Source organism: Emydura macquarii, unplaced genomic scaffold (assembly GCF_026122565.2).
Source record: "Emydura macquarii macquarii isolate MOO-44397 ecotype Brisbane River unplaced genomic scaffold, CSIRO-AGI_Emac_v2 contig_1254, whole genome shotgun sequence".
Lineage (NCBI taxonomy): Eukaryota > Metazoa > Chordata > Testudines > Chelidae > Emydura > Emydura macquarii.
The window spans coordinates 6,209,849-6,233,213 of NW_027131391.1; the positions used below are offsets into that span (position 1 = coordinate 6,209,849).

General features: G+C 47.7%; 1 protein-coding gene across 2 annotated transcripts in view; it reads left to right on the plus strand.

Annotated features, from left to right (window-relative positions):
• RBM19 (RNA binding motif protein 19) overlaps window positions 1-23,365 on the plus strand; it is a 107,989-nt gene that overhangs the window by 82,672 nt on the left and 1,952 nt on the right. The window contains exons 24-25 of one of the 2 annotated variants that reach the window (XM_067550161.1): window positions 6,693-6,813; window positions 8,956-9,040. In XM_067550161.1, coding sequence (XP_067406262.1) covers window positions 6,693-6,781 — 89 coding nt within the window. In that variant the 3' untranslated portion in view covers window positions 6,782-6,813; window positions 8,956-9,040. Of the gene's footprint in view, window positions 1-6,692; window positions 6,814-8,955; window positions 9,041-23,365 lie in introns of those variants that run through there. The other variant, XM_067550160.1, reaches the window with a different exon arrangement.

The window sequence follows — 23,365 nt, forward strand, 5'->3', positions numbered from 1 at the left end:
CTTGTAGCCTGTTCTGAAATCTTTCCATGGTTTTTTCCAACTTCCTTTTTGAAACGCAGACACCACAACAGGAGACGGTGTTCCAGAATGGTCTCACTAAATCCATCTATATGGCAGTGACACCTGCCTACTCCCAGTTGATGTTCCTCGGTATTGTGTTTGCTCTCTCTATTAGAATAGCCTTGTTTTAGTGCTCTGTATGTGTTTTCTTTTAATACACAAACCAAGGTTTTACATATTTGTTTGTATACCACACCATTAGTCTGTGGAACTCTCTGCTGTGAGATAGCATTGCGGCCAGGGGCTTAGCAGAATTCCAACAAATTCTTTTGTGGTCAAAGAGGACATCCACTGTAACGTTAGGAAGAAAAAACAATTGTAAAGGATAGAAACTCTTCTGCTTAAGGGCATTAAACAAGCTAGAGGTCTACTCGGGTTTGATGTTTAAGCTGGAACCAAACTCAAGCTCACCTGACCCAACCCTTCCCCTGGTACCAGAGTCAGTGACATTGATGCCCCCTGCCCATGGGGTTGGCACCGGCGGCTGTGTGACCGGCTCCTGCCATGCCCTGCTGTGCTGTGTGTGCCAGGCAGCGAGAGGTGCTGCAACTCCTCCGCAGGCTTGACGCACAGCACGCACAGTGCAGCGAGGTGGCGGCGGCCTGCAGAGCAGGACACGCAGCTGCCACCACGCTGACCCCATGGACGAGTTGAGCTGGCCCAGTCAGAACCAGGACCTGAGAGGTACCTGTGTCCCATTGGGTTTGGGTCAGGTTGCAGGGCTAGAAAACAAACACTAAGGGTTTATCTATAGAGAGATACTCAAGAGAGTGAATCTGAATTATCTAAACATGTATTTAAACTAGATTAGTTAAACCACATTAAACCCCTACCTGGACACTTAATTCACTTCTGAAATGAATTAAACTAGACTGAATTAAGGCCATTTTAATTCTGACTAAGAGCATCCAAACTGGGATTTAATGCGTCTTAATTAAGCCACTAGAAAAATTCGTTCAGATAAACTCTCCTGAGAGTCCCTGTATAGACAAGCCCTAATTGAGGGGTGTCTGGAGGTAACTTCCCCCTTGTGGGTAGGTTGTTATGGGGTTTCTTGCATTTTCCTCTAAGGCATCTGGCACTGTCTGCTGTCAGACGTGCTGGACTAGGTGGCCCACCGGTCTGATCTCTTTTAGCATTTCTTATGAGCCTGTATGGCAACTGCCCCACCCACAGGGCTTTGGGTTACTGCGGGGAAGGAGTCGGGTGATGGGAAGAATTTTCCTATAATACTTTTCCATTGGGGGAATTCCTTCTGCATTTGAGGCTGCTTTGCACGCAAACCGGTGCACGACTGACCGGGGAACTGAGCCGTGCTCATTTCGGGGTGCTCTGCTGCCACCACGCCAATGCTCCCGTGGCCTTTGGGAAATGGGGATTGCGGGTACTTTCCAAACTGGAGTCTGTTCTGCCAAGTCCGTTCCCAGAGGGAGTGATGCCTCAGAGAAGGGGGGCACATCTCTGAACAGACACAACCCGCCTTGCAATTCCAGACAGCAAGAACTGCTGGTGTCGGCCTGCAAGCCTCCCTCCGCCTCCCGCTCTGCAAGTGTTGTTTTGGAAATATTTCCGAGCGAGCTAGTAATATCCTGCACACACACTCCCTCTCTCCCGGGAGCTGCAATCCGTGCAGGGAAGGTACTTGCTCCCAATCCAGCTAAATTACTATTGACTTGTGTTCTCTGTGCTCCACAAACATTTCACTCAGCCGTCACCAGCGGGGCCGGCGATCTCCTGCCAGGGGTAACTTGCGAGGCCAGCTGCGCAGGGCCGTTTTTCCTGCTCTTCCCCATCGATCAAAGAATTAAACTGACAGAGGGGGAATTTCGCACTCGGCATAGGAGGGGGAAAGAGTGACTATTCATTGGGGGGCAGTGAGCGTGGGTGTGTATAGGGGTGATGAGTACGTCCAAATGGAAAGCATGGGGGGGAGGGCATGGCAGGGGACTTGTTTCATGTTTCAGTGCTAAAGAAGCATAGAAAAAACAAGGCAATGAAGCAGAAATATTTTATAACCAGTTCCTCTTGTTCTGCGGGTAGCTCTGGAGTGAGCAGACATTACCGACCAGATCCTCTGCAGAAGACTGTGGGGCTGGTGTAAATCAATGTAGCTTCAGTGTGGACAATTGATACTAACTGAGAATCTGTCCTGTTATTGACACCAGCTAAGGATCTGACCCAGTCATACTTCCTATGCATATCAAACCCAGGGTTGCTATCCGGGAGTCCTTTGATGGATTCCCCCCTCCCCTGCCCCTTGGAGCCTGTTTGGTGGCTACTTTTGCTAGGCGTGTCGTAGGGAACCCTCCTGTAATAGTCTCCAAAGAGATCTGCAGAGCCCCTGTGTTTGGTTTCACTTCAGACGTGTCCCATTCACTAGTGTGTATCTCGCTTCCCCTCTGCTTTGTGCATGTTTTTGTTTTGTTTTTAAGAGCATCTGTAACTAATGCAAACGCATGCCATGGGCGGAGAGTAAAACCCTGCTGGATTAGCGTGGCAGCCACAACCCTGCCATGTGATAATCCCGTGTTAATTCCCCGCTAGCCCCCGCTCCGTTTGCTTTTGCTATTGTCTAAAGGAAACGAATGGCATAGTTAGCAGGCAGATCTGCACCAGTTTGGAGAAGTAGCACCGCGGCGCATGCTGCAAAGTCAAACCAATTTGCTTCCCTTTTTTAGAAGGTGTGCAAATGGTTATGTGCATTCCAGCAGCCTGTGTCATCTCTGGGAGCGCCTTTTGCGGAGAATTAGGGACTGACACTAATGTATGCAACTAGACGCCTCCTCTGAGATTAGGGTCCCATTGTGCTAGGTGCTGTACAAACACATAGGACGAAGCAGTCCCTGCCCTGAAGAGCTTGCGTACTGAATAGGCAAGACTGACAATTTTGGGCACCGTGAGGTTGAGACTCACCCAGCGTCACTCAGGAAGTCTGTGGCAGAGCCAGGACTTGAACCCAGCTCTCTTCTACATTGCATCAGGGCAAGGTGGGGTGGGAGAGTCGTCAGTGGCAGCTTGTGTTTTGTTATAAAGGGTCAATAGGTGAGAAGTCAATGTGATAGGCAGGTAAGGGTGGTAAGTGTTATAGCATATAGCATATCAGTAGAAAGTGTAATTGACGAACCATGGTTATAAGCAACTTATGTGACATGCTTTAACTTTTGACATTTAATTGTTTATTAAAACATCTGTCTATGAATTGCTAACCATTTGCAACTATAAATATAACCATAATATAAAGTAAAACCCGTTTCGAGACCAAAAACCAACAACAGGATGTTTAGAGCTTAAATTTTGGAAATTTGGAGTTAATGTTTATAGTTAAGATTCCATCACCAGCCTTCTCGCTGGCCATGTCTCTCTCCAGTTCTCGGCTCCCCTAGACATATGCAGCTTGCTCCTGATCTCCTCTACGCTGGGTAACTCCACTATCACTAGCAAAGCTACTCCTGAATCACCCCTGACATCTGAACCCAGCCCTGTGTGCACACTACGACCTATGAGTTAATGCTGATGATAGGGGTCGGAGTGTCCGGCTGTAATTGTTCCCTCTCTGTTCAGTGTGCAGTGTAGAGCACCAGCTGGTCTTAGAGCATGTGTATGGAGGGAACGTTATCCCTGTTTCTCAATAACAGAGCCAAGCGTGATCTCAAATTAGTGTCCTCACTCATGCTGCACTCCCTTGTGTGTTTCTCTAGGACTTCTGGGGGCACATCCCATGGTGGTTTGTGCTTCAGTGAGCTGAGCCACTGTTACGATTTTTTTTCCCTCAGTGAATTATAGGAGAATTTGTGTTCTTTGGGCACATGAGGTGAATTGAAGGCAGGCATTGGGGGACTTTCAGCACTTGAGAGGTTTTGCCTGTGTCCTCGCTGAAAAATGGGTTGATTACCAGCCCCAGTGAAAGCCCTACTTCCCCAGGTAGCCTGAGTGGGAAGCACACCACACTCAGGGAAGAGGGTTTTGTGTGTGACCGGAGAGGGATTGGGGAAACACCCAGGTAGGAGACTGGGCTAATTCTGCAGTAAAGACATCCCTGAAAGTTAGTAGGATGGTGATCTGAGGTGAGTCAAAGATGACTGGGAGATTGGGTGGCATTCGGAGATCTGTAGATGACAATTGGGTAAAGATGCTAGAGTAGAGTTAAGGTTACGGGTAGCTGTGAATTTCCAGACTTTCAAATGTATCAGTTTGTCCTGCATTTCCTTTTCATGTTTAAGCAAGGCACAGCGGCAGCTTTACATCTCACTTTAACAATGGGGGGGTGGCTCTCTTGATAGACCATCTAGCCTTCCTACAGTCTCCAAGGGTCTGACGTTGAGTGGAAGCCATGGCCAGAGAATTCCCCTTCCCCCCTTCGCCTGTCTCCTACAGCATTCCTGAAATACAGAAGTAGAGGGAGACCAATTCTGGCGTTCTGTCAAGGAATTAATTGAAAAATAAAATCATTAGATGGGAACTCCAAAAATGCAGAATTGTTTAAGGGGGGAAAAGGGAGCATCAGCTTTTGTCAGGTTAATTTCTTCTGTATTGACGCTTTGTGACATTTCCTTGTTCTTTATCTTTGGCAGCAGCTGGAATACTAAAAGAAAATGCACAGCTTGTTCCATTTATTTATTTTACACCTTTCTTCAGTCCTCGGGTATGTTTGTTTGTTTGCGAAACCCAGTGAGGCTTTTGATGTCTGAGAGCAGGATTTAAACAGCTGTTCTCTGTGTGGAGGTGTGCTTCTCGTGGGACGTGGGGGAACGGGGGGAGCTTGTCCGTCTTTCCTAGAGACACCATCTTCAGCGAGCAGGGCTAAAGGTTTTCCTTGCACTATTGTGTCTGAGCTGGGCGATAATTTTTTCATGGATGCTCACCTGGAGCTTGAACTGAATTCACTCCGGTCACACTTGCTGTCCTCTGGATTCACTTTTGGCAGTCACACCTTCTCAGAAAGCCATTGTCAAGAAGGCTCACACCAGAAGTGCTGGTGCCATGATCCAAGGTGGGGATAAGAAAACTCCATGTGATTTACGTGACAAATCCCAACTAACCAGCACAACTGGAGCCACATATGACATTTGTGATCAATCCAGCAGTAGCTGGACAGTGGTAGCCAATGCACATGGGATCATACCCTAAATGTAGCACGTAACCTTGTCCTGGGTGGATCATCCACCTCTATTTGTCAGAGGGGGAGGTGAGATCAGCTTCCTTGGCAACATTGGTCACGCCCGTAGTCCTGACTTGAATACTGAATGGGGGCTTAAATGCCCTGAGATATGCTCCTGTATAAATGGATTCAATAGCTCAGGGTGCATCAAAGGAGTGGGCTCTGCAAGGAATGCGCCTGCATATTTCTTTAAAGCAGTGTGGCGGGGTTGCTGCCAGACAAAGCCCTGTAACTGCAGGGGCTGTGGCAGGAAAGGGGTTAAATCTCCCACCAACTTTGGAGGCAGCGAGTGGTAGCTGTCACTCACCACCCCTTGGCACCGCCGGCCCCAGAGAGCACCCCTTATTGGGCAGCGGGGCTAAATCAGGCTGCGTCTCCATGGCACAGCCCCATCGTCGTTAACACCAGCCAAGAGAGTGACAGGCACTTAGTTCATGCTTTGCCGCACCTGCCCTTCTGTTTCCGACTGACGCCGCTGCCACAGCTCCCATTACCTCCCTGCAAATTCAATTTCCAGAGGCCATTGTGTGCTGCCAGAGCCTGATTATTACGAAGAAGCAAATGATAGTTGAGGGCTTTAAGACGAGATGCTCAGGAGAGCTAGAGCTGGGGAGAGGGAGCTAACGAGGAGACGCACAGGCAAAGGTTTATGCAGCCCAGGGTTGATGCAGGGGTGATCGGGGCAGCCAGCTTCCCTCCTCTGTACCCCATCCAGGGGACATTATCCTGGTGGAGAATTTGCGGGTTGCTTTGCTCCCCCCTCCCCACTGTCAATATCACCATCCATTTGCTCTCATCTCCCTGCGACCAGGAACGCTGCCCCTCCCCGCTCTTCACCCCTCTGCTTCCTGTGATGAGCCCCTCTGATAGGCTCCATGCGTGCACATGACATCTGGCTGTGCCCCATAGGGCTCAAGTGTCCTCCCTTGTCAGAGGGCAGAAAGGGGGATGATCGACGATCCTGTCCCATCCCCCCATAACACACACACTGCAAAGCAGCAAATGAAGGGGACTGACTGCCCAGGAGCCCTCTCCAGCCCTGCCCAGTCATCCCCACTTCTACAAAGACCAACCCAGAAGAGCAAGAGTAGTGTGGAAGTTTCCACAGCCCATTCTCTCCCTTCCCACAACCTGCCCCAGACCCCACGGGAGGCGAGGCAGGGATGCAGGCTCACTCAGCCTTCTCTTGCTCCTCTGAAGGTAATGAGGCTTGGCTCCTAGAAAGGTGGAGAGATGTGATCTGAGCACAGGCCTGGGAGCCAGGAACGCCCGTGTTCTAATCCCAGCTTGGGCCGTGCTAGGTCCTGAAGCATTTGAACACAGTTGGTGCCAGCCTTGCATGCCGCTCAGCACAGGCAGAGCCCAAAGAGCAGGGGTTGGGGAATCTCCTCTGATTGCAGTGAGGTGCAGATGCATGTCCTTTAATTTTCTGTGTCTTCTCTCCCCATCTCTCCCGCCGTCTGGGTCTGTACAGATTCCCCAAAGATGAAGAAGCGTGCTGTGGCTTTGGATGAAATCTTGGAGCAGCTGGAGGAGGACGGGGCTGATGATGCGGGCAACTAGCAGGCTGATCGGCTGCTGTTCGGTGTCTGAGGGTATGTTTTCCATGCAGGGGCAGGATCAGTTCCTCCTGAAATTATTTTATTATTGTTTCTGTTATGGTTGCACCTACGAGCCCCAGTCAAGGATCAAGGTCCCTTTGTGCTAGGAGCTGTACAAAGAAGACAGTCCCTGCCTCAGAGTTACAGTCTTCATGTCAGACTGGGTGCAGCAGGTGATCCAAAAAAACAACTGGGGATGGGGGCAGGGGAGGACGCTGGGTAATGACAAAATAAGCAGCTCAGCGGAGACTCAGAGGTTGCAGCCTGCTGCTTGTCTGGGCTTTTGCAAGGTGCACGTGCGCTTTGGCTGCAGCGGGTGGTGGGTCTTACAGAAGAAAAGAGCAGGTTCCTTTGAGTGTGGGAACAGCCCCTGCTCTTGCCTGGTTCTCCTTATCTAGCCCCTCTCATCCAAACTTCCCGAAGCGTTTGAGAAACATTAAGCCCCACACCAGATGTTAAGTGTCATGGCTGAGGTCTCATAGCCGGTCAGTTGCAGAGCTGTGAGAAGACCCTGGCAGTCGTGACTCCCACTTACCAGATAGCTCTGCCTCAAAGGCTGGCTGTTCCCTTAGCTGGGAGCTGTTCTCGACCGGTTTGCAGTGCCTCCCCCCTCCTCCCCCGTGCAGCCGCTCAGCCCCTCATCGATTGCAGCTTTTTTGTCATAATCCTGGGGAGGTGGATCGGAATTGGATCCAGCTCGGTGGCCACGTTTGGGCTTTGGGGAGGGTGGGGAATCAGTCACCAAACTGCTGGCTTTATGCACGTTTAAGTTTTTGTCCCTCGAAGTGACTCTGAGGGGGAAGTCAGCGGAACTGGAGAATAGCGAAATCTCCCTCACCTGCCCCTGCTCCATTTGAGTAAACAGAGGGGCTGCCAGAACAGCCTGTCTAGAGATCAACCAGCAGCTGTTGCCACGAAACGGGTAGCTTGGCAGTCTCCGTTCTCCTGCCGTCACCGATGACTTGCGCTACCTCGCTCAGTCTGGAGGGACCAGGCGCCCCAAGGTCACTGAGATGCTACCATGGGGGTGGGTGACACCTGTGCTCTTCAGGCACCGCTGGGATGTTCTACTGTCACCTGCTAAAGTTGCTCAGGAAGGCTGTCGTGCTGGAGGGGATTGGCTAACCCGGGGGGTTCGCGTCATGAGGCCAGTCCTCTCTGGAGTCCCGGGTTTGAAATCAACCTGGTTTTCAGCAAGCTTGGCTGGCAGGTCTGAAACGAGACTGGGATCTTAGTCCAGTTTCTACTGGGGCAGGTACCCACCGCACCATCGCAGTGAAATCCAACTGGTACCTCTAGCCGTCTGAGCAGGGAGGCCTGAGATGGAGTGGGACGTACACAGTGAGCTGCTCTGACCCACAGGGTCAGTGCGTGGGTGCCGTGCCCTTGTCGGTGCCCAGATATGCCTGCTCTGCGGAGAAAGAGGGCTGGTCCGTCTGGCACTTCTCAGCGGGACTGAATTCGCTGGCAAGATAGGCTAGAAGTGGAAATGCGGTGACACAAAACAAAAGCCACCTAGGCCCAAAGTGGCATGTAATAGGATTCCAGTTGTTGCACTGCCTTCCTCCTTTGACTGGTAAGCTACTTAGAGCATCTTGGTCATGCTGCCTTGAGTGGTGATTGGCATTGCTCCCTCTTCTGCTGTGCAGCTCATGCCTTCTCCCGTTCCACATCTTGGGGCGCTGGGAGGGGGGGACACAGTCCTGAAGGCTCTGGGGAGGGTGGAACAGCTTCTGTGGAAACTGTTGCAAGCTAATAAACAGGAAACTGGACCTGCTGCACATTTCTGTGCCTGCGACTGCAGTTTATAGCTTCCCTCCCCCCTCGTTCCTGAGCTCACACAGCAGCTCCTGCACGGAGATGCTCACCCAGCGCTAGTGCCGCAATCAGTGACACTCGTGCAAGGATAGTGGCTGCCTGATTTTTGAAGTGCATTTGTGTATGGTGTGGGGGATGGATACAGATGGTACATTTCACCCTAAGCGTGAATTCCAGCCTTCCTCTGCCCGTGTCAGGTTTAACTTAATATTCTATTCGTATAGCTGGGTTTTTGGTTGCTGAGTTTCCATGGGTAACTGTATGTTTGCATAGTTCTTTTAATTGGGTAGATTTATCGTAAATTCCTCTTCTGTGCAGGTGGCTGGATGTGGCTGCATTTTCACCTTCTACATGTACGGACATGCGCTAGGCAGCATTTGAATTTTTGCACCCATCAGAAATTGTGTGTGTGTATTTAAGTGCAATAACATTCATTTCTTCTTTAATGATGTGTCAGTGGGGATCCAGCTGTAGGTGCACAGGCTCCTCATGCAGTCGATGGGATATTTTTGAGTAATAGCGTCCATCAGAGCTGCAGGGCTGCCCTATATCACCTCGTGCACCCACGTGATGGCATAAAGAGCTGAGCGGCCACAGTGCCTCTGTTCTCTTACTGCCCTCAGCAGCAACATGGATCCTGGCGACTGTCCGACCACTGCTCTTCCCTGAGCTTCAAACTCATTAATTTGAGGAATAGTCTTTCTTCGCTTTCCTCAGTTAATTCTTTTAAATGGGACATTCCAAAAACAAGAGAAGAAGGTCAGGAGATGCTCACCCATGCACAGCGAGGCAGGATGCTTCATGCCCTGTCTGGCTGGGGCAGGGTCACAGGGTACTTGGTGTGCAAATCATTCTTGTCGAGGACTCGTGCACCAAAGGGCACGCGGCTCACACGTCACCTGCTTGAGCAGTTGGTGCATGTCACGTCAGCCCAGAGGAGACATCCTTTTCCAAGGAGTCCAGAGGGTCACCCTCAGCAAGTTGCATTCTGGGGTCTAGCAGAGAGAAGAAAGGCAGGGAGAAAACCCCTTCACTGTCGGCACTGATTACATTGACGCCGGTCACCGGGGCTGTCCATGCAGGTGAGTCCAGCGCCCACCTCAGCGTGTATGTGATGCCACTTGCCAGGCTTCACCTGCATCCCCTCGAACTCTGGCTCAGGGCAGTCCATTCTCCGGTGAAACAGCTGAGAGACAAAGCGGTGGTAGTACTATATCATGTCACTACTGAGCTGGCTTGGTGGCTGAAACCCACAAATACTTGAAAAGGATTCCCCTTCTCAGGCCTCTCCCCAGCAAAGATCCTGAACACAGATATCTCAGGGATAGGTTGGAAAGCTCACCTGCACCACCTGTAGATCTGAGTCACCTGGCTTCACCTGCACCACCTGTAGATCTGAGTCACCTGGCTTCACCTGCACCACCTGTAGATCTGAGTCACCTGGCTTCACCTGCGCCGCCTATAGATCTGAGTCACCTGGTTCTCAAGCAACAGGGGGCTGCATACTTCCTTCCCAGAACTCAGCCATCATAGTGGCCTCTATGCCGTTCTTCCTTCTCCTCCAAAACTCGGCAGTGGAGATCTTCACAGACTGCATGACAGCCATGCACTATATAAACAAGCCAGGGCGTGCCCGCTCCTCACCCTTCTGCCTCAAAGCATCGACTGCTGGAACTGGTGCTGTCAGAACGGGGTAACACCAATGGCCCACCACCTCCCAGGAATCAGCAGTGACTTAGCAGACTTGTGAGCAGGCAGTTAGTGAGCGGCCACGTATGGTCATTGCACAGATCCATCACAGAAGTGGCTTCCATCAGTGGAGACCCCCTGTGACACACTTCTTTGCCACCAAGGGCAGCACACAGTATCAGAACTTTGGCTCCAAAGAAGGCCTGAGTCATTCTGAATTTCTTCCACCTTCCATGGGACCAAGAGTGCCTTTCTTCCAATTCCCCTGATTCCCAGGGTGACTTCCAAAACCATGACCCTGGGTCATTTTCCCTGATGGTAAAGCCAAACCCAGGAAAGGACTGAGCTAGGACTTTACATGCTGGGTAAAATTTTCAAAGTCACAAATGACTTAGGAGCTGACGTTCCATAACATACGGTGAAAATTAGGCTCCTGCGTGACCTCCGTGCTTTTGAAACTCTTACGTGCTGTGTGGCCGGTGTGTGTCGAACAGGTCAGGAAAGGAACCTGCCCATCAGCCTCTTGAGGTTACTCAGTTGTCATAGGATGGCGAAGGCCAATTCAGTCATCTGCTCTCCCTGCTAATTCTGGGGTACTCCATAATTTGCTATTGCTTTGCCCTGTCTAGTTTTAATATTTCTAAGGGAAGGGTTCCGCCCACCCTCTTGCAGTCTCAACTATGTCTTCAGATCTACCCCATGTTGTGTGTGCAGACAGACCACCAGCTCTCAGTGGTGTGTGTTGTTTTTGTGTGATCTGCATTACTGTGAGACAGGCTGTTTTCCTCTGTGATCTGTCTGTTGTTGCAAGACTCACCAATACACCTAGCAGTAGGATGCTCATAACCTTACTTGTTACTAGACTTTTGTTAAACCCACAACAGGGGTGGCCTCATGAATAGTGACTCAAAACACACCTTGGCCTGCAGCTGACCAATAACCTTTCTAATACGTCTGCCTTCCCTGGCTCCCGTTTGTGACGGAAGCATGCACAGCATCAGGGCTCTTCCAATAAAAGGAAAGGTGGCTCCATGACCACAGGAATAATCCAGGCTGGGTTAAATAATCGTCTGCCTCGTGCTGTGCGTCTGGAATAAGTACAGGGCCTTGAGATACCATTTGTCCTTCTGGAATGGCTCTAATATAAGGATGCCTCCAGATGCATCTGCCGTTAACACTTTCCTCTTGAGAAAGGAGCAAGCAGAGAGATGTGGGGAAAGGACAGCTAGCATTGGTTAGAGCCAAGAACAGCACAGGCCGGCTAGAGTCTGGCAAGAATAAATACAGAGCTCTCCCCATGCACCTCTGGCCTGATCCATAGCATTCTGCCATTCTTGTCTTGGGTGGACACAGAAAGGTTCTGCCATTGGACCTTTCATGCTGCCTGCAACTCCCCGCTGCTCCAGTCATGCTCAACTGGACCTACACCGTCTAGAAGTACCTACCCGGGGAACAAATAGTTAATAATGGGATCCTCAAATAGCAGAGAAAGGTCTAACGTGATCTAGTGGCTGGAAGTTGAAGCTAGACAAATTCAGAGTGGGAGCAATTAACCATTGGAACAATTGTACCAAGGGTCGTGGTGGATTCTCCATCACTGACAATTTTTACACTCACGATTGGATGTTTTTCTAACAGCTCTGCCCTAGGAATTACTTAGGAGGTCAGACTAGATGATCACACTGGTCCCTTCTGGCCTTGGAACCTATGAGTCTGTTAACTGCATTGGTGGTTTTGTTACTTGACCAAATGTCCACTAGGTAACAGGCAAACACACTTTTGCTTGACGCCCAAGCCCAAGATTTAGGTTCATCTCTGTGGCAGAGAGAGACTAGTGCACTAAATGGTACTTAGCTCTTATGCAGTACAAACATTGATTTTCCCCAACTCTCTTAAGAGGCAGGGTGGGTATTGTCCTCATGTTATAGATGGGTAAACTGACACCCAGAAAGGTTAATGTGGTGTGTCCACATGTCAGTAACGGGAATGGGATTAAGACTGATTGGAAGCTCTTTGAGGGAGGGACACCATCTTCTTGCTCTGGGTTTGTACCTCTCCTAGAACAATGGGATCTGAACCATGACAAGGGCTCCTGGGTGCTACAATATAAATGATTAATAACAACTGTGGCATTCCTGTCTCCTGCTCAGTCCATGTTACCTTTACCTACTATGCCACTGGGGGGGAGTGGGTGGGAGGGAACAAACAAAGACCTATTATTGATCTCAGAATAGCCGTGAGGTCATCGAGATTATTATGATTCCGTGGCATGAAATTGAGAAGACAGTCCTGGTAAGAGATGCATCTTTTGATGGGCAAGTTTCCAGTTGGCTTGTATGGATGGAATTTACATATTTGGAAATGAGAACTACAAGGTGAGGGGGGAGGAAACCATGTAAAAGATGAGTCGAGATTCTGCTTAAAAGCTCCAAGGTTCATTTTAAACAATTTTCAAGAAGTTACATATACAATGGTTAGGAATCGAGTCGAGGAGTGGAAAGATGACAGATAGTTGCTATCCATTTTACCCTGTTGACGACCGGCGGTGGGGTCAAAGTGAGGGTTCTGACTCCAGTCTCTTTAAAGCACATGTGGAAGACAACTTACGCAAGGCTTTGCGGGCTTGTGGGTTTATTGGGTTAGGTTCCCCCCCCCCTTCTTTTTTATTGTCTTTTATGGCAGGGCAGATTTCTTGCTGAGTGTCTCTGTGCTCTGTAGCAGCAACGAAAAGGATTAGCGCAAGCAAAGCATGTAGGCTTTAGAGAACAGAGCAGAGTTTGGTTTCAACATCTAATTCAATTTGTTCTGCCGAGATTGAAATATGAAATGGTTGCCAGTCAAATGTTCAAAGGCGCGGGGGAGGGGAGGAAGGGAGCCTTCTCACATTTAAATTTTAATGAAAATGAATTTAACCCTTTGATATGTTTTAAACATGTTATTCCCTATTGGTGTACAGGCTTTTCCTCTTTGAAAGAAATGAAGACTTTCTTTTCTCTTAATGATACTTATCTCGTTCAGCGGTTGGCATTGGCCAATTTTTCAGACAATTTAGTTTCAAACGACTTTCTTTAATGTTGGTGGGGGGAAGTTTTTACATGTCTGTGCATATGTAAAATATATCTATACGCGTGTGTATATAGATGTGTCTATTGTTATGGAGGCGCTGATCACAGCTACAGAGTTTTGTGTGTGTGTGTGTGTGTGTGTGTGAGAGAGAGAGCGAGCGAGAATATTATGGAGGTGCTGATCACAACTCCACAGTACAATTTGAGTTGACTTCTACTCTTAGAGCAAGGATGCAGCCTCTTATGTATAAAGAACACCATGCAGCCTGCCCCTGAAATTACAGCACTTAATTCAAAAGGGATTTTCTGGGAATGCACAAGTATATCCATTAATTAGTTTGAATTGAAATTAAATTTTAAATGGGTCCTTTAAGAAATTTAGCACTCATCTTAAGACCTTTTTTGGTCTCAAATGAACCTAATAATGGAATAACACAAAGTCTTCCAACTTTCCTTATCGTTAATTCACCAAATATCCTCATATTGCTTTTCAACCTTGTGTGTGTTCTCAACCTGAACTCCATCTTAAGGTGTTTATTTTGGCTGCGAATTATTATTATTCTTTATTATTTGTTTTGTGGTTGTACCTTGCAGCCCCGGTCATGGATCAAGACCCGATTGTGCTAAATGCTGTACAGATACAGAACAAATAAATATAGATTCAGATTACATGTTGTCAGTCAGATCTTTAGTTGGTGTAAATTGGTGTAGCTCCATTGAATTCAGTGGAGCACAGCTGATTTACGCCAGCTAAAAATCCGGCTCAGTTGTGTGTTGGGAAGTAGATAACTGGAGACCAGAGACCGCAGAAAGAATGGGGACAGCTCATCTGTTTGCCAAGTTCCTAATTAACAGGCCTGTTTCCTGATGTCTGTGCTGCAAGCATGGATGTGATTCTGGCCCCATGTGGGAGTTTTCTGGTCCCGGTGTGCTGGTTTAAAAGTGAACTGCAATGAGGAAAAGGTTAATTGATCCTTTTATATGCTTCCTTGTAAAGATGGTGTTGAAGGCTGTGATTTTCAAAGTGCCCTCCAGCCTAAAAGATCTGCTCTAGGAATTAGTTTGAGGAAGTTCTGTGGCCTGGGTCATACAGGAGGTCAGACTAGGTGATCACAACAGTCGCTTCTAGTCTTTGAGTCTTTGAAAAAGGTTGAATTTCAGTGGGACCAAGATACCTAACTCCCTTCAGAGCCTTTTAAAACCCCATTCATAGGCTTTCCCCCACCTACCCCAACTTGTTTGTAATATAAATGTTGGGTATGAAATTCCTGATCACACTGATATCAGTGGAGCCAAGATTTCACTCCAGGTCTTGACTCCCTTATTCTTTCTGGAAACCTGAGACAGTGAAATCAGAAGGTACTGAAATTTGAGCCACAACTCTCCCATTCCTCAAGCAAGAGAGGAGTTTATTTGTTCTGTTTAAAATTCCCAGGCAGAACCTCCTGACAAACAGCTGGGGAGAAAAGCTGGTGGCAACATCCCTTCCCCTTTTGGGTGGGGACTGGGAAAGCTGCAGCGTGGGCATCACAATGTAATCGGGTTACTTTTCCATCCCGCTCCTCCAGACACCCTTTTCAAATAACATGATGTAACATCCTCCAGTTTTCTCTTTTGGTCCCTACAGCTTTTTAAGAGAGAACTTGTAATCTGGCAGCAGAGGGGGCATGGTTCTCCATTCAGGTTGAGAGTAGTAACAAACCACATGCGACCGGTGTTAGTCATGTCACTTAATGTAATACCAGAAGGTGCTCAGGTACTACGGAGCTGAGGACAGAATAAGGAACTGCATAGAACAGAACAGAATTCACTGTGTGGCTTGTATACAGATGACTTTTGTGGGTTTTGTTTGACATATGCAGTGGCAGAGGACACTACACAGCTGTGTCTGAAGTCATAGAGTAAATATGTAATGATAGATCACATTAGAGATGTATGTTATTAGAGAGGAGGAAGCATGGCCCAGTGGTAAGGGCACTAGTCTGGGATTTGGGAGACCCAGGTTTAAGTCCCTGCTCTGCATCGTGGTCTTGGGCAAGTCATTTAGCCTCTCTGTGCTTCAGTTCCCCCCTCTGTAAAATGGGAATAAATTCTCCACCTCCTAGGCCTGTTGTATTTCCCCTCACGTTAAAGGCTCTTAGGTGCTATGGTAGTGTGCTAATAGGGGCCAGTTAATTACCTCAGATAAATAGATTCAAGTGTTATGATGGCTAAAGATAAGGGGACAGCTTGTACAGTTGCAAATGCCACCTTAACTCTGGCCCTTCCTGACCTATGAGTGCTCTGTAGCCATAATGTCAACTAAGTGGGGTTCTTTTTATTGGAATTAGGGTTTTCTTAGAACGCCGCCTTTTTACTGAGTTAGATAAAGTACTTGGTTTAATGTACTGAAGCTTTAATGTATTGCTGCCCATTGCCACAGGCCTCTGTTCCACCAATGCCTGCTAAGGGACAACAACAAAACTGGTTTAATACAGACAGTAATAAATCTATCAGCTGAGATTTTCATCAGTGATTTTGAGTGCCCCTATTTTGGGGACATCGTAAAGAGTTGTGAATTTAGAGGGCAGGTGCTTAGCACTTCAACTTAAATTGGGCGTCCAAAATCACTGGTCAGATTTGGAAAATCTTGGCCAGGGTCTCTGGGGTTTCTCTGATCCATACCATACTCAGACAGAAGGGAAACCCCAGGGTATAGCCTGTAATCCACATGTAGACATCAAACTAGAATCTGGGCCTGCTATGCTGTTTCCCACATTGTACCCTTGTATTGCCACCTACTCAGGAAGCTTCATGATCTGTGTGTGTGTGTCTCCTTGCATCACGCTAGTACCTAGGTCTAGGTAATGTCTTCCTGTTTCTACTGCACTTACCCTGAGCAGAGCATGCGTTGTGGGTTTTAGCTGCTCTGGGCTCTATTCCAGCTGTGCCTGTACAGAAAGGACAACCTGGAAACACAGCACCTGCCTGACTAACTGAATAAAGCCTGTGACATACAAGGGCACAATCCAGACCAGTGAGAGGTTGTGTTACCCCTGCCCTGCAATCTTGAGTGCCTTACAATGCCTTGCTATAGTAGCTCCCACCTGGGTCACTCACAAACAGCCTTCCAGCATGCAAAGCAAGAATGTCTGTGTGTAACTGCAGCCTGCCGGCTACATCGTGTCTCTCCCCAGTCTTGGTTATACTGCAGGGTAACCCCAACACCCCATCAGTCCCAAATCTTCCCGCAGAAATATATGTCCTGGACTGCCCAGCCCTCTCCTGGACAATACCAATATATTAAGTCCATTAATCCTTTAAGGCAGTCATTTACCAGTTTATTACTTTAAAGAGAGTTACTGAGACACTTCAATTTAAACATACTGGATTAGAGAAAACAGTAAAACAAGTGAGTACAAGTAATGAGGCATAAAAGTCAGAAATGGTTACAAGAAAAAATAAAGATAAAATGCTTTCTAGTATCTATTTAAACAAACGATCTTAGTTCCAAAGTAAAACTGTCTCAGCACATGTTCCAGCAGATTACTGACCAAACTTTCAGGTCAGGACCTCTCCCCCAGAGTCCAACGGCTGTTTCCTTTTGTCTTCTCAGGTGCAGAGAATGAGGTGGGCAGGGAGAGAGAGGGGCCCCTCGGAGTGTTTGCCTCTTCATTTTATCGTTTCAGTTCCCCTTTTGAAAAATATTTCCAGCTTGGAACTAGGAGACAAAGAGTCTGTGTGGAAGGGTGTTCCCTGCTGGTTTTTCCCCTGTCTGAGCTCCCTTTGTTTTCCCTTCCAGCTTGATGACTCTGTTTACTGCTTAAATGCAAATTAAGGCATATTACATGCTCCTTTGTTCAAGACAGGCCTGTTGGACCAGTTTGATGCTATGTGGGTCTTAACATCATATTGGGGAATCTTATAACTTCTCATTCAATGTTGCCACACGTATCTGGTCAGGACAATACTGAGCAGCAAATTACGAGTTTTCAGATGAAACCTTTCCAGGCATACCTTGTACAAAGATTATTGCAATAGCATGTGGGGAGTGAATGCGGGGGTGTGTTCTGTCACAAGGCCCTACCTACGTCTCTAGGCAGAATTCAAGAAACAAACAAGTGTAACTATTTGCAGCGGACGCTGGGGGTATAGGAAGAACTTGCATTTTGCCACGTTGGTGTGACATGCTCGCTGCCTTACCGCCTCTGAGCTCCAGCCAGCTTCTGGATCCTTGCAAGGGTGTGTGTGTGTGTCTAAGCTCTCTATTCCTGTGCTGATGGTCATTCTCCTCTGTAATCCTGCCAGCCCTGCTCATCGACCCACAAAGGAGAAGGTAGCAGTGTCACTCACTGTGGTCTAGCCCCTTTCACACATCTCTCAGCTGCATGCTCACATCCCACACACTCTCTTGTCCACGTGAGGCACCACTGGATTGTCAAAGCAGTTGCCAACCCTGTGCCAGATTTTCCAGAGTGGATGCCTCCAGTGTGTGCAAATCCCCCAATCTGTGTGTGCAGCTGTCGGGGTTCAGCCCAGAGGTCCCCAGGCTATCAGATTTCCTGTAGCTGTGACGATCATTGCAAATTCGAGCAGGCAACTTGGTGTTTCCAGCTGAAGTTATCAAAGTCTCTCAAAGGTCACTTGCGAGCTCTATTTCAGAATAAGACCTAACTTCACCAGTAGATCTCAAAGCACTTTACACAGGAGGTCAGGATTGTTATCCCCATTTTTACAGATGAGGAAACTGAGACTCCTGGAGATGAAGTGACTTGCCCAAGGTTGCTCGGCAGGTCAGTGGCAGAGCCAGGAATAGAACACAGGTCTCCTGAGTCCAACCCAGTGCTCTATCCATTAAGACACACTGCCTCCCTCATTCCCTTTAACTGTAAGGGCAGCTTGAAAATGTGGCAATAGGGTGAGGTTATCAAGACTGTGTCACTACCAAGGGGAATCACTCTCAGACCGTGTGGCCCAGCAGCTAAGGCGCTGGACATGGAGTCAGCTGTGCCGTTGATCCACTGCATGACGTCAGCCAAGTCGCTTAACATTGTTGTCTGAGTTTCCCCATCTGTAAAATACCTTATAGCTCTCTGGCTGGAACTGGTGCATGCAGTAAGTGCCAATGATGATTATTGTGGAGTCCACAGTACCAGTCCCCGCTGCTTGTGCAGGTGTGCTGTGATTTCTTGGAGGGGTTTTTTGTTTTGTTTATTTAATGTAGCATTTTGGATTCGTTCCTTAGCTAGTAATTACGTGCCTTCATCATTATTTATGCCCTTTACATTTTAAAAACCCTCTGCCTACCCTGCTGGAGAACCTGGAATCAATTATAGAAGATTGCACAGCAGCCCTAAACTGCTCCTGCCACGTCGGACTTTCACGCTCAGCGTTGTCAGCCAGGGCTGTGTGCACTGAGCTGCAATGTCTTCTTAAGCCTCCTGCACCCAGCAGTCAAAATGCTCCAATTCTCTGAGCTCCTGGTGGTGTTGGCTCACTGTGTCTTAACTTCCAGTTTCCATTCCTGCCCCAGTTTAAAGCATCCCTCAGCTCAGCTCCTCCGTGCCTGCGGGTAACACAATGTCAACGTCCACCTGCACTAACATGTTTACTCATTGAAGTGAATAGCAGAGCTGATTGTGGCACATCCACATGTGCTGGTTCAAAAGTAAATTAGGGCTGTGAGAAGTGTGTGTGTGTGTGTGTGTGTGTGTGTGTGAGAGAGAGAGAGAGAGATACACACTGCCTCCTATTTTCCCTAAATATATGCATTCGAGAGGGAGAAAAATCACATGGCAGAGACTGAGATTTCAGATTTATCCATTCATGAATAATAATCAGGCTCAGTAATTCACAGTAAATGGGTATCCAAATTGGCTAATAAGGAAGGCTTTCACCCCAAACTGGAACTAGGAGAGAGGTAGAGTGAATATCAACAAACATTGGCTGAGGCATGTGTGTACACAGTGTGACCTGAATCAGTGAAATATGCAAACCAGTGCTGTACGCGGATGAAATAGCATAAAAAATCTGTCAGCAAGGCGTGGAAACGGAAGGGGTGAGTTTGGAGAGCAGACATCTTAACATCCCTCCTGAGGGCATCGGCAGCAAGTGCCTTCAAGATTTCGCTTCAGCATCTGCACTGGAACTGGTGCTGTGGCTCCATGTAAATGGCCCATTGCGTTCTAGAGTGAGATCGAGACTTGAGTTGCCATTCTCAGTGGTGAGGTTAGTAGCCTCAGCGGAGGAGCAGGGTGAGGTAGGAAGCCCTCCCTTCCTGCCCCTGCCGGTAATGGTGCCGTCCTAGTGCACAAGGTGTGTCAGAAGATGTGGCCTGGTTATAGAAGAACGCACAGCTCCATATCAAGGCTTCCTAGAGATGAGCCTCAACGAGGAGAGTGGTTATAGTTAAAGAAGGATTGTTTAGTGGAGTTATTTGGCCTCAAGATTGGGAATGGGAAGCAATTGTTAAGAAACTAACCCAAACCAATGGAGCAGGAGTTCTCTAGGTCTTTAAATTGTCCTGCATTGACTGGGAGGTTGGGCTAAATGATCCGAATGGTCCCTTCCGGCCTTAAAACTGATGATGTGCTGGTCTTGCTGATTTCGGTGAGAATGTGTTTTTGGGGAAGCGAGGAAGGTGATCTGTTTTGACCATTAGAATCTGCCAGGCTCTTTAAGAAGCCCAGCTTTGGGGGTGAGTGCCTCTGCAGTCTTTTCCAGGAGTATCAGACCTATCCTCTACTCTGCTGGGTTGCTCTTGGTTGTGATGCTGGCTCTCCAGCTAGAGTTGGGGCCCTGCACAACCCAGTCCAGAGGGAAACAATGGACTCTTATCCCTGTGTGTTCCACTTGGTGCAATCCACCTTGAGTATTCTTGCACCTGGACAAATGCTGATCTATTGGGCCTACATTGCTCTTGAGTAGGTACAGAAGATATCCAGGCCGGTCCTCAAACCACCTTCTAGGTCCTTCTAGGTGAGGCCATAGGTAAACTATGAACTCTGGAGGAAAGGTTGGAGAGGACTCATACCCTTTTCCCCCAACAAACTAATTGACTAAGCTCCTCCACACAGATTTCCTTCAGTGTGTTTAAATTGGAGAGACATACAGAACTGTAATGCTTTGACTTGTCGAGGGGGTTGAGCATCTCCCCATTTCACAAGAGAATATAATGAAATATTGGAGCTCCAGAAACTGTCCCCCACTGTTCCCCTCCACTTCCCTCTCAGCCATGGATTCTCCTTTCTTCTCCTTACCATCACCTTGACCAGGCAGAGAGAGAATGCAGGATTTGGGAGCACCAGGCTGTAATTCACGCCACGAGGCTGTGAGCGTGAAAAACCATGGCAGTGCAGCTTGCGCCGATGGCACGCAGAAGCAGAATGCAAGGGCGCACGGCTGCCTCTCAAGCCCCCTCCTGTTGTTCTGTAAGTCTATGGCATGTTTCCCAAGCAGTGGAGCAGTTCCCAGCAGACCACTACAGTGCTGTAACACTGGGGCACAAAGTTTAACAAAGATCCTGTGTAAATGATTGCACACAGCACTGCTTATAAACATAAGTGCGTCATTGGAAAGATGAGTAAGAGGAGCTGAGATGAGTTATACATCTGTTTAATAGGGAATTGTGCCAAGGAAGGCTGATTGGTTGCCCCCGTTTACTCTGATATAATAAAGGAACCAGAGGGCACTTGTGGCAATAAATACAAAATGAATCATTGCATATAAAACTATTTCCCTTTTTAACTTGAGGAACTCACTGAGGGAGGATACTGCTGAGTGAAACATCTTGGTGACATTTTTAATAAAAGGTTAGACCTCTAAATAAGACTAGCATTTGGCTTTCCAGTAGGATGCAATTAGATGAGCTACCCTCCTCATGGCCCAGACTATAAAACCAACAACAGACTGAGTTTAGGGAGAAACTTTCTCCGGGGTACATTGTAGCACATGGGAGTGTATTTATAGGAGGTGTTGGGGGATTTCCTTGCTCTGAAGCATCTTTAATTGGCTGCTGTTGGAGACAGGCCCCTGGATTAGATGGACCACAGCTAATGTGTCCCTGTGGTTAGATTTAAGCCCTGCAGCATTATCTTTTGTCAAGACACCTAAGTGACTTAGGAGCTTAAGACGTATTTTTAAAAGTGATCTAGATACTTAGGAGCCTAAGTCTTATTCAGATTCTAAGGGTCTTTCTGTACTGCTTAAGCTCCTAAATCACCTAGGTCCTTTTGAAAACTTTATCCTTAGTGTTTTGCTCAACTGAAGCCTAAAAGATTTTAAACAGAGGATATTCTGTGGTCTGGCTCCTTTACAATTCTGGAGAGCATCTCCCTAGGACTAGGGTCTGATCTGATAGACCGTCCGTGGAATATCACAGCAGTGGCTTGACCCTATCACTCGCTGTGTGTGTATGGGGTCGGATCCATATTTTATATATTCCCAAGGGAAAAAATGCATTGAGTTAAGATTGTAAATATTTTTCAATAATTTATAGGGAGGAAAAAAGACCTTAGTAGAATGCTGTCGTTTAGAAAGACAAATGGCTGAAAACCAAGAAATTCAAAGGTAAAGTTCCACTTAAAAAAAGAAGGAAGCATGGAAAATGCAGAGATAAAATACCCTGCATAACCTTAGCTCTGCCCTCATTTATCTGCCAACACGTGCACTTTCCATGCTTGGTTATGTGTCTTTCGATGTAAATAACAATAAAAAAGACACCTGTGCAAAGTTCTCGGTGTCCCTAACACACCATGAATGCTATTTAGATGTTTATAATAGACCTAAAATCCTGCCATTGGCTAGCAAAAATAGCCCCAACTCAAATCTGTGCGGTTGTTGGGCAGCATTTCACAGCTGTTAAATTACTTTTTAAATTAAAGAGAAACCTAGAGCAACGTTACCAGTTCCCTTAGCTCATTTACATAGGGCATTTCTTTGAGCTGAGATCAACAGAATGCTGTTTGGCTGAGTTATCTCTGATAGGCCGGTTGCACCACCCCACAGTGAGATTTGGAAAGATGGCTACACAAAAAAAAAGTGTATCTATTATTTTAAAAGATAATTTTTTCTTGTTCCTGTGTTTCTATAACAAGCGGAATCTTTTAACATTTAACACAGAGTAGGGATCGAGGAAGAGGGCTGTTTTTCTGAGACCTTGATTTCTTAGTATTTTGGGAATTCTTTGTTGCATACGATAGGAGTCCTCTGCTCTGGGATAAGACTGATGGGTCAGCTGCACCCACACCAGAATAAGTCTGGCTTGATTGTTGCGGGTGCTACAAAGCCATTGGGAGCTGTGGATACAATCAAATCACCTAATTTGGGTGCCAAAATAAGTATTTAGGTGCTTCACTTTAGGCATCCACATTAAAGCCAAATGTTCAAACCTTTCTGCATCTCCCTTTCCCCACCTGTAAAATGGAGCTAATGCCTCACGGGGCTGTTGTGTGACTTAAAGGCGCAGTGCAGCAATATGCTTAGCATGGCCCAGATTCAGCCAAGCGCCTAAGCATGTGCTTAAATGTAAGCACAGGAGTAATTCCACCAGTTTCAAAGGGGGGTAAACACGTGTTTAAATGCTTTGCGGCATCTGAGCCTCGAGTGTTCAGCATCTGGCAGGACAGAGCACCAATGAATCAAAGTTTGAATCAAGACACTACAATGGAAGCCACTGCAGAGTGGTTGCAGTGGAATGACTTTGGATTGACGCCAGTGTGAGTGAGAGAAGGGTTTGGCTCAGGAAGTCCATGTCACAGCCGAGCTAACCTCGCTCCCTCGTTCTGTGCTTTACCCTTCCTCTGGCTTTGGGGTCTATAACTTGGCGACTGAAAGCTGGTGAGCCTTTCGTAAGACTCTGCAATACAAGCCTCATCTTATCCCCCACCGAACTGCTGCGTCTATTGCAGCCCCGAACCCCTGACCTCTGGCTAAGCCTCCAGCAAGTGAGTGTCACTGGATGACATCCTGGTTAGTAAGTAAAGAAAATGAGTAAA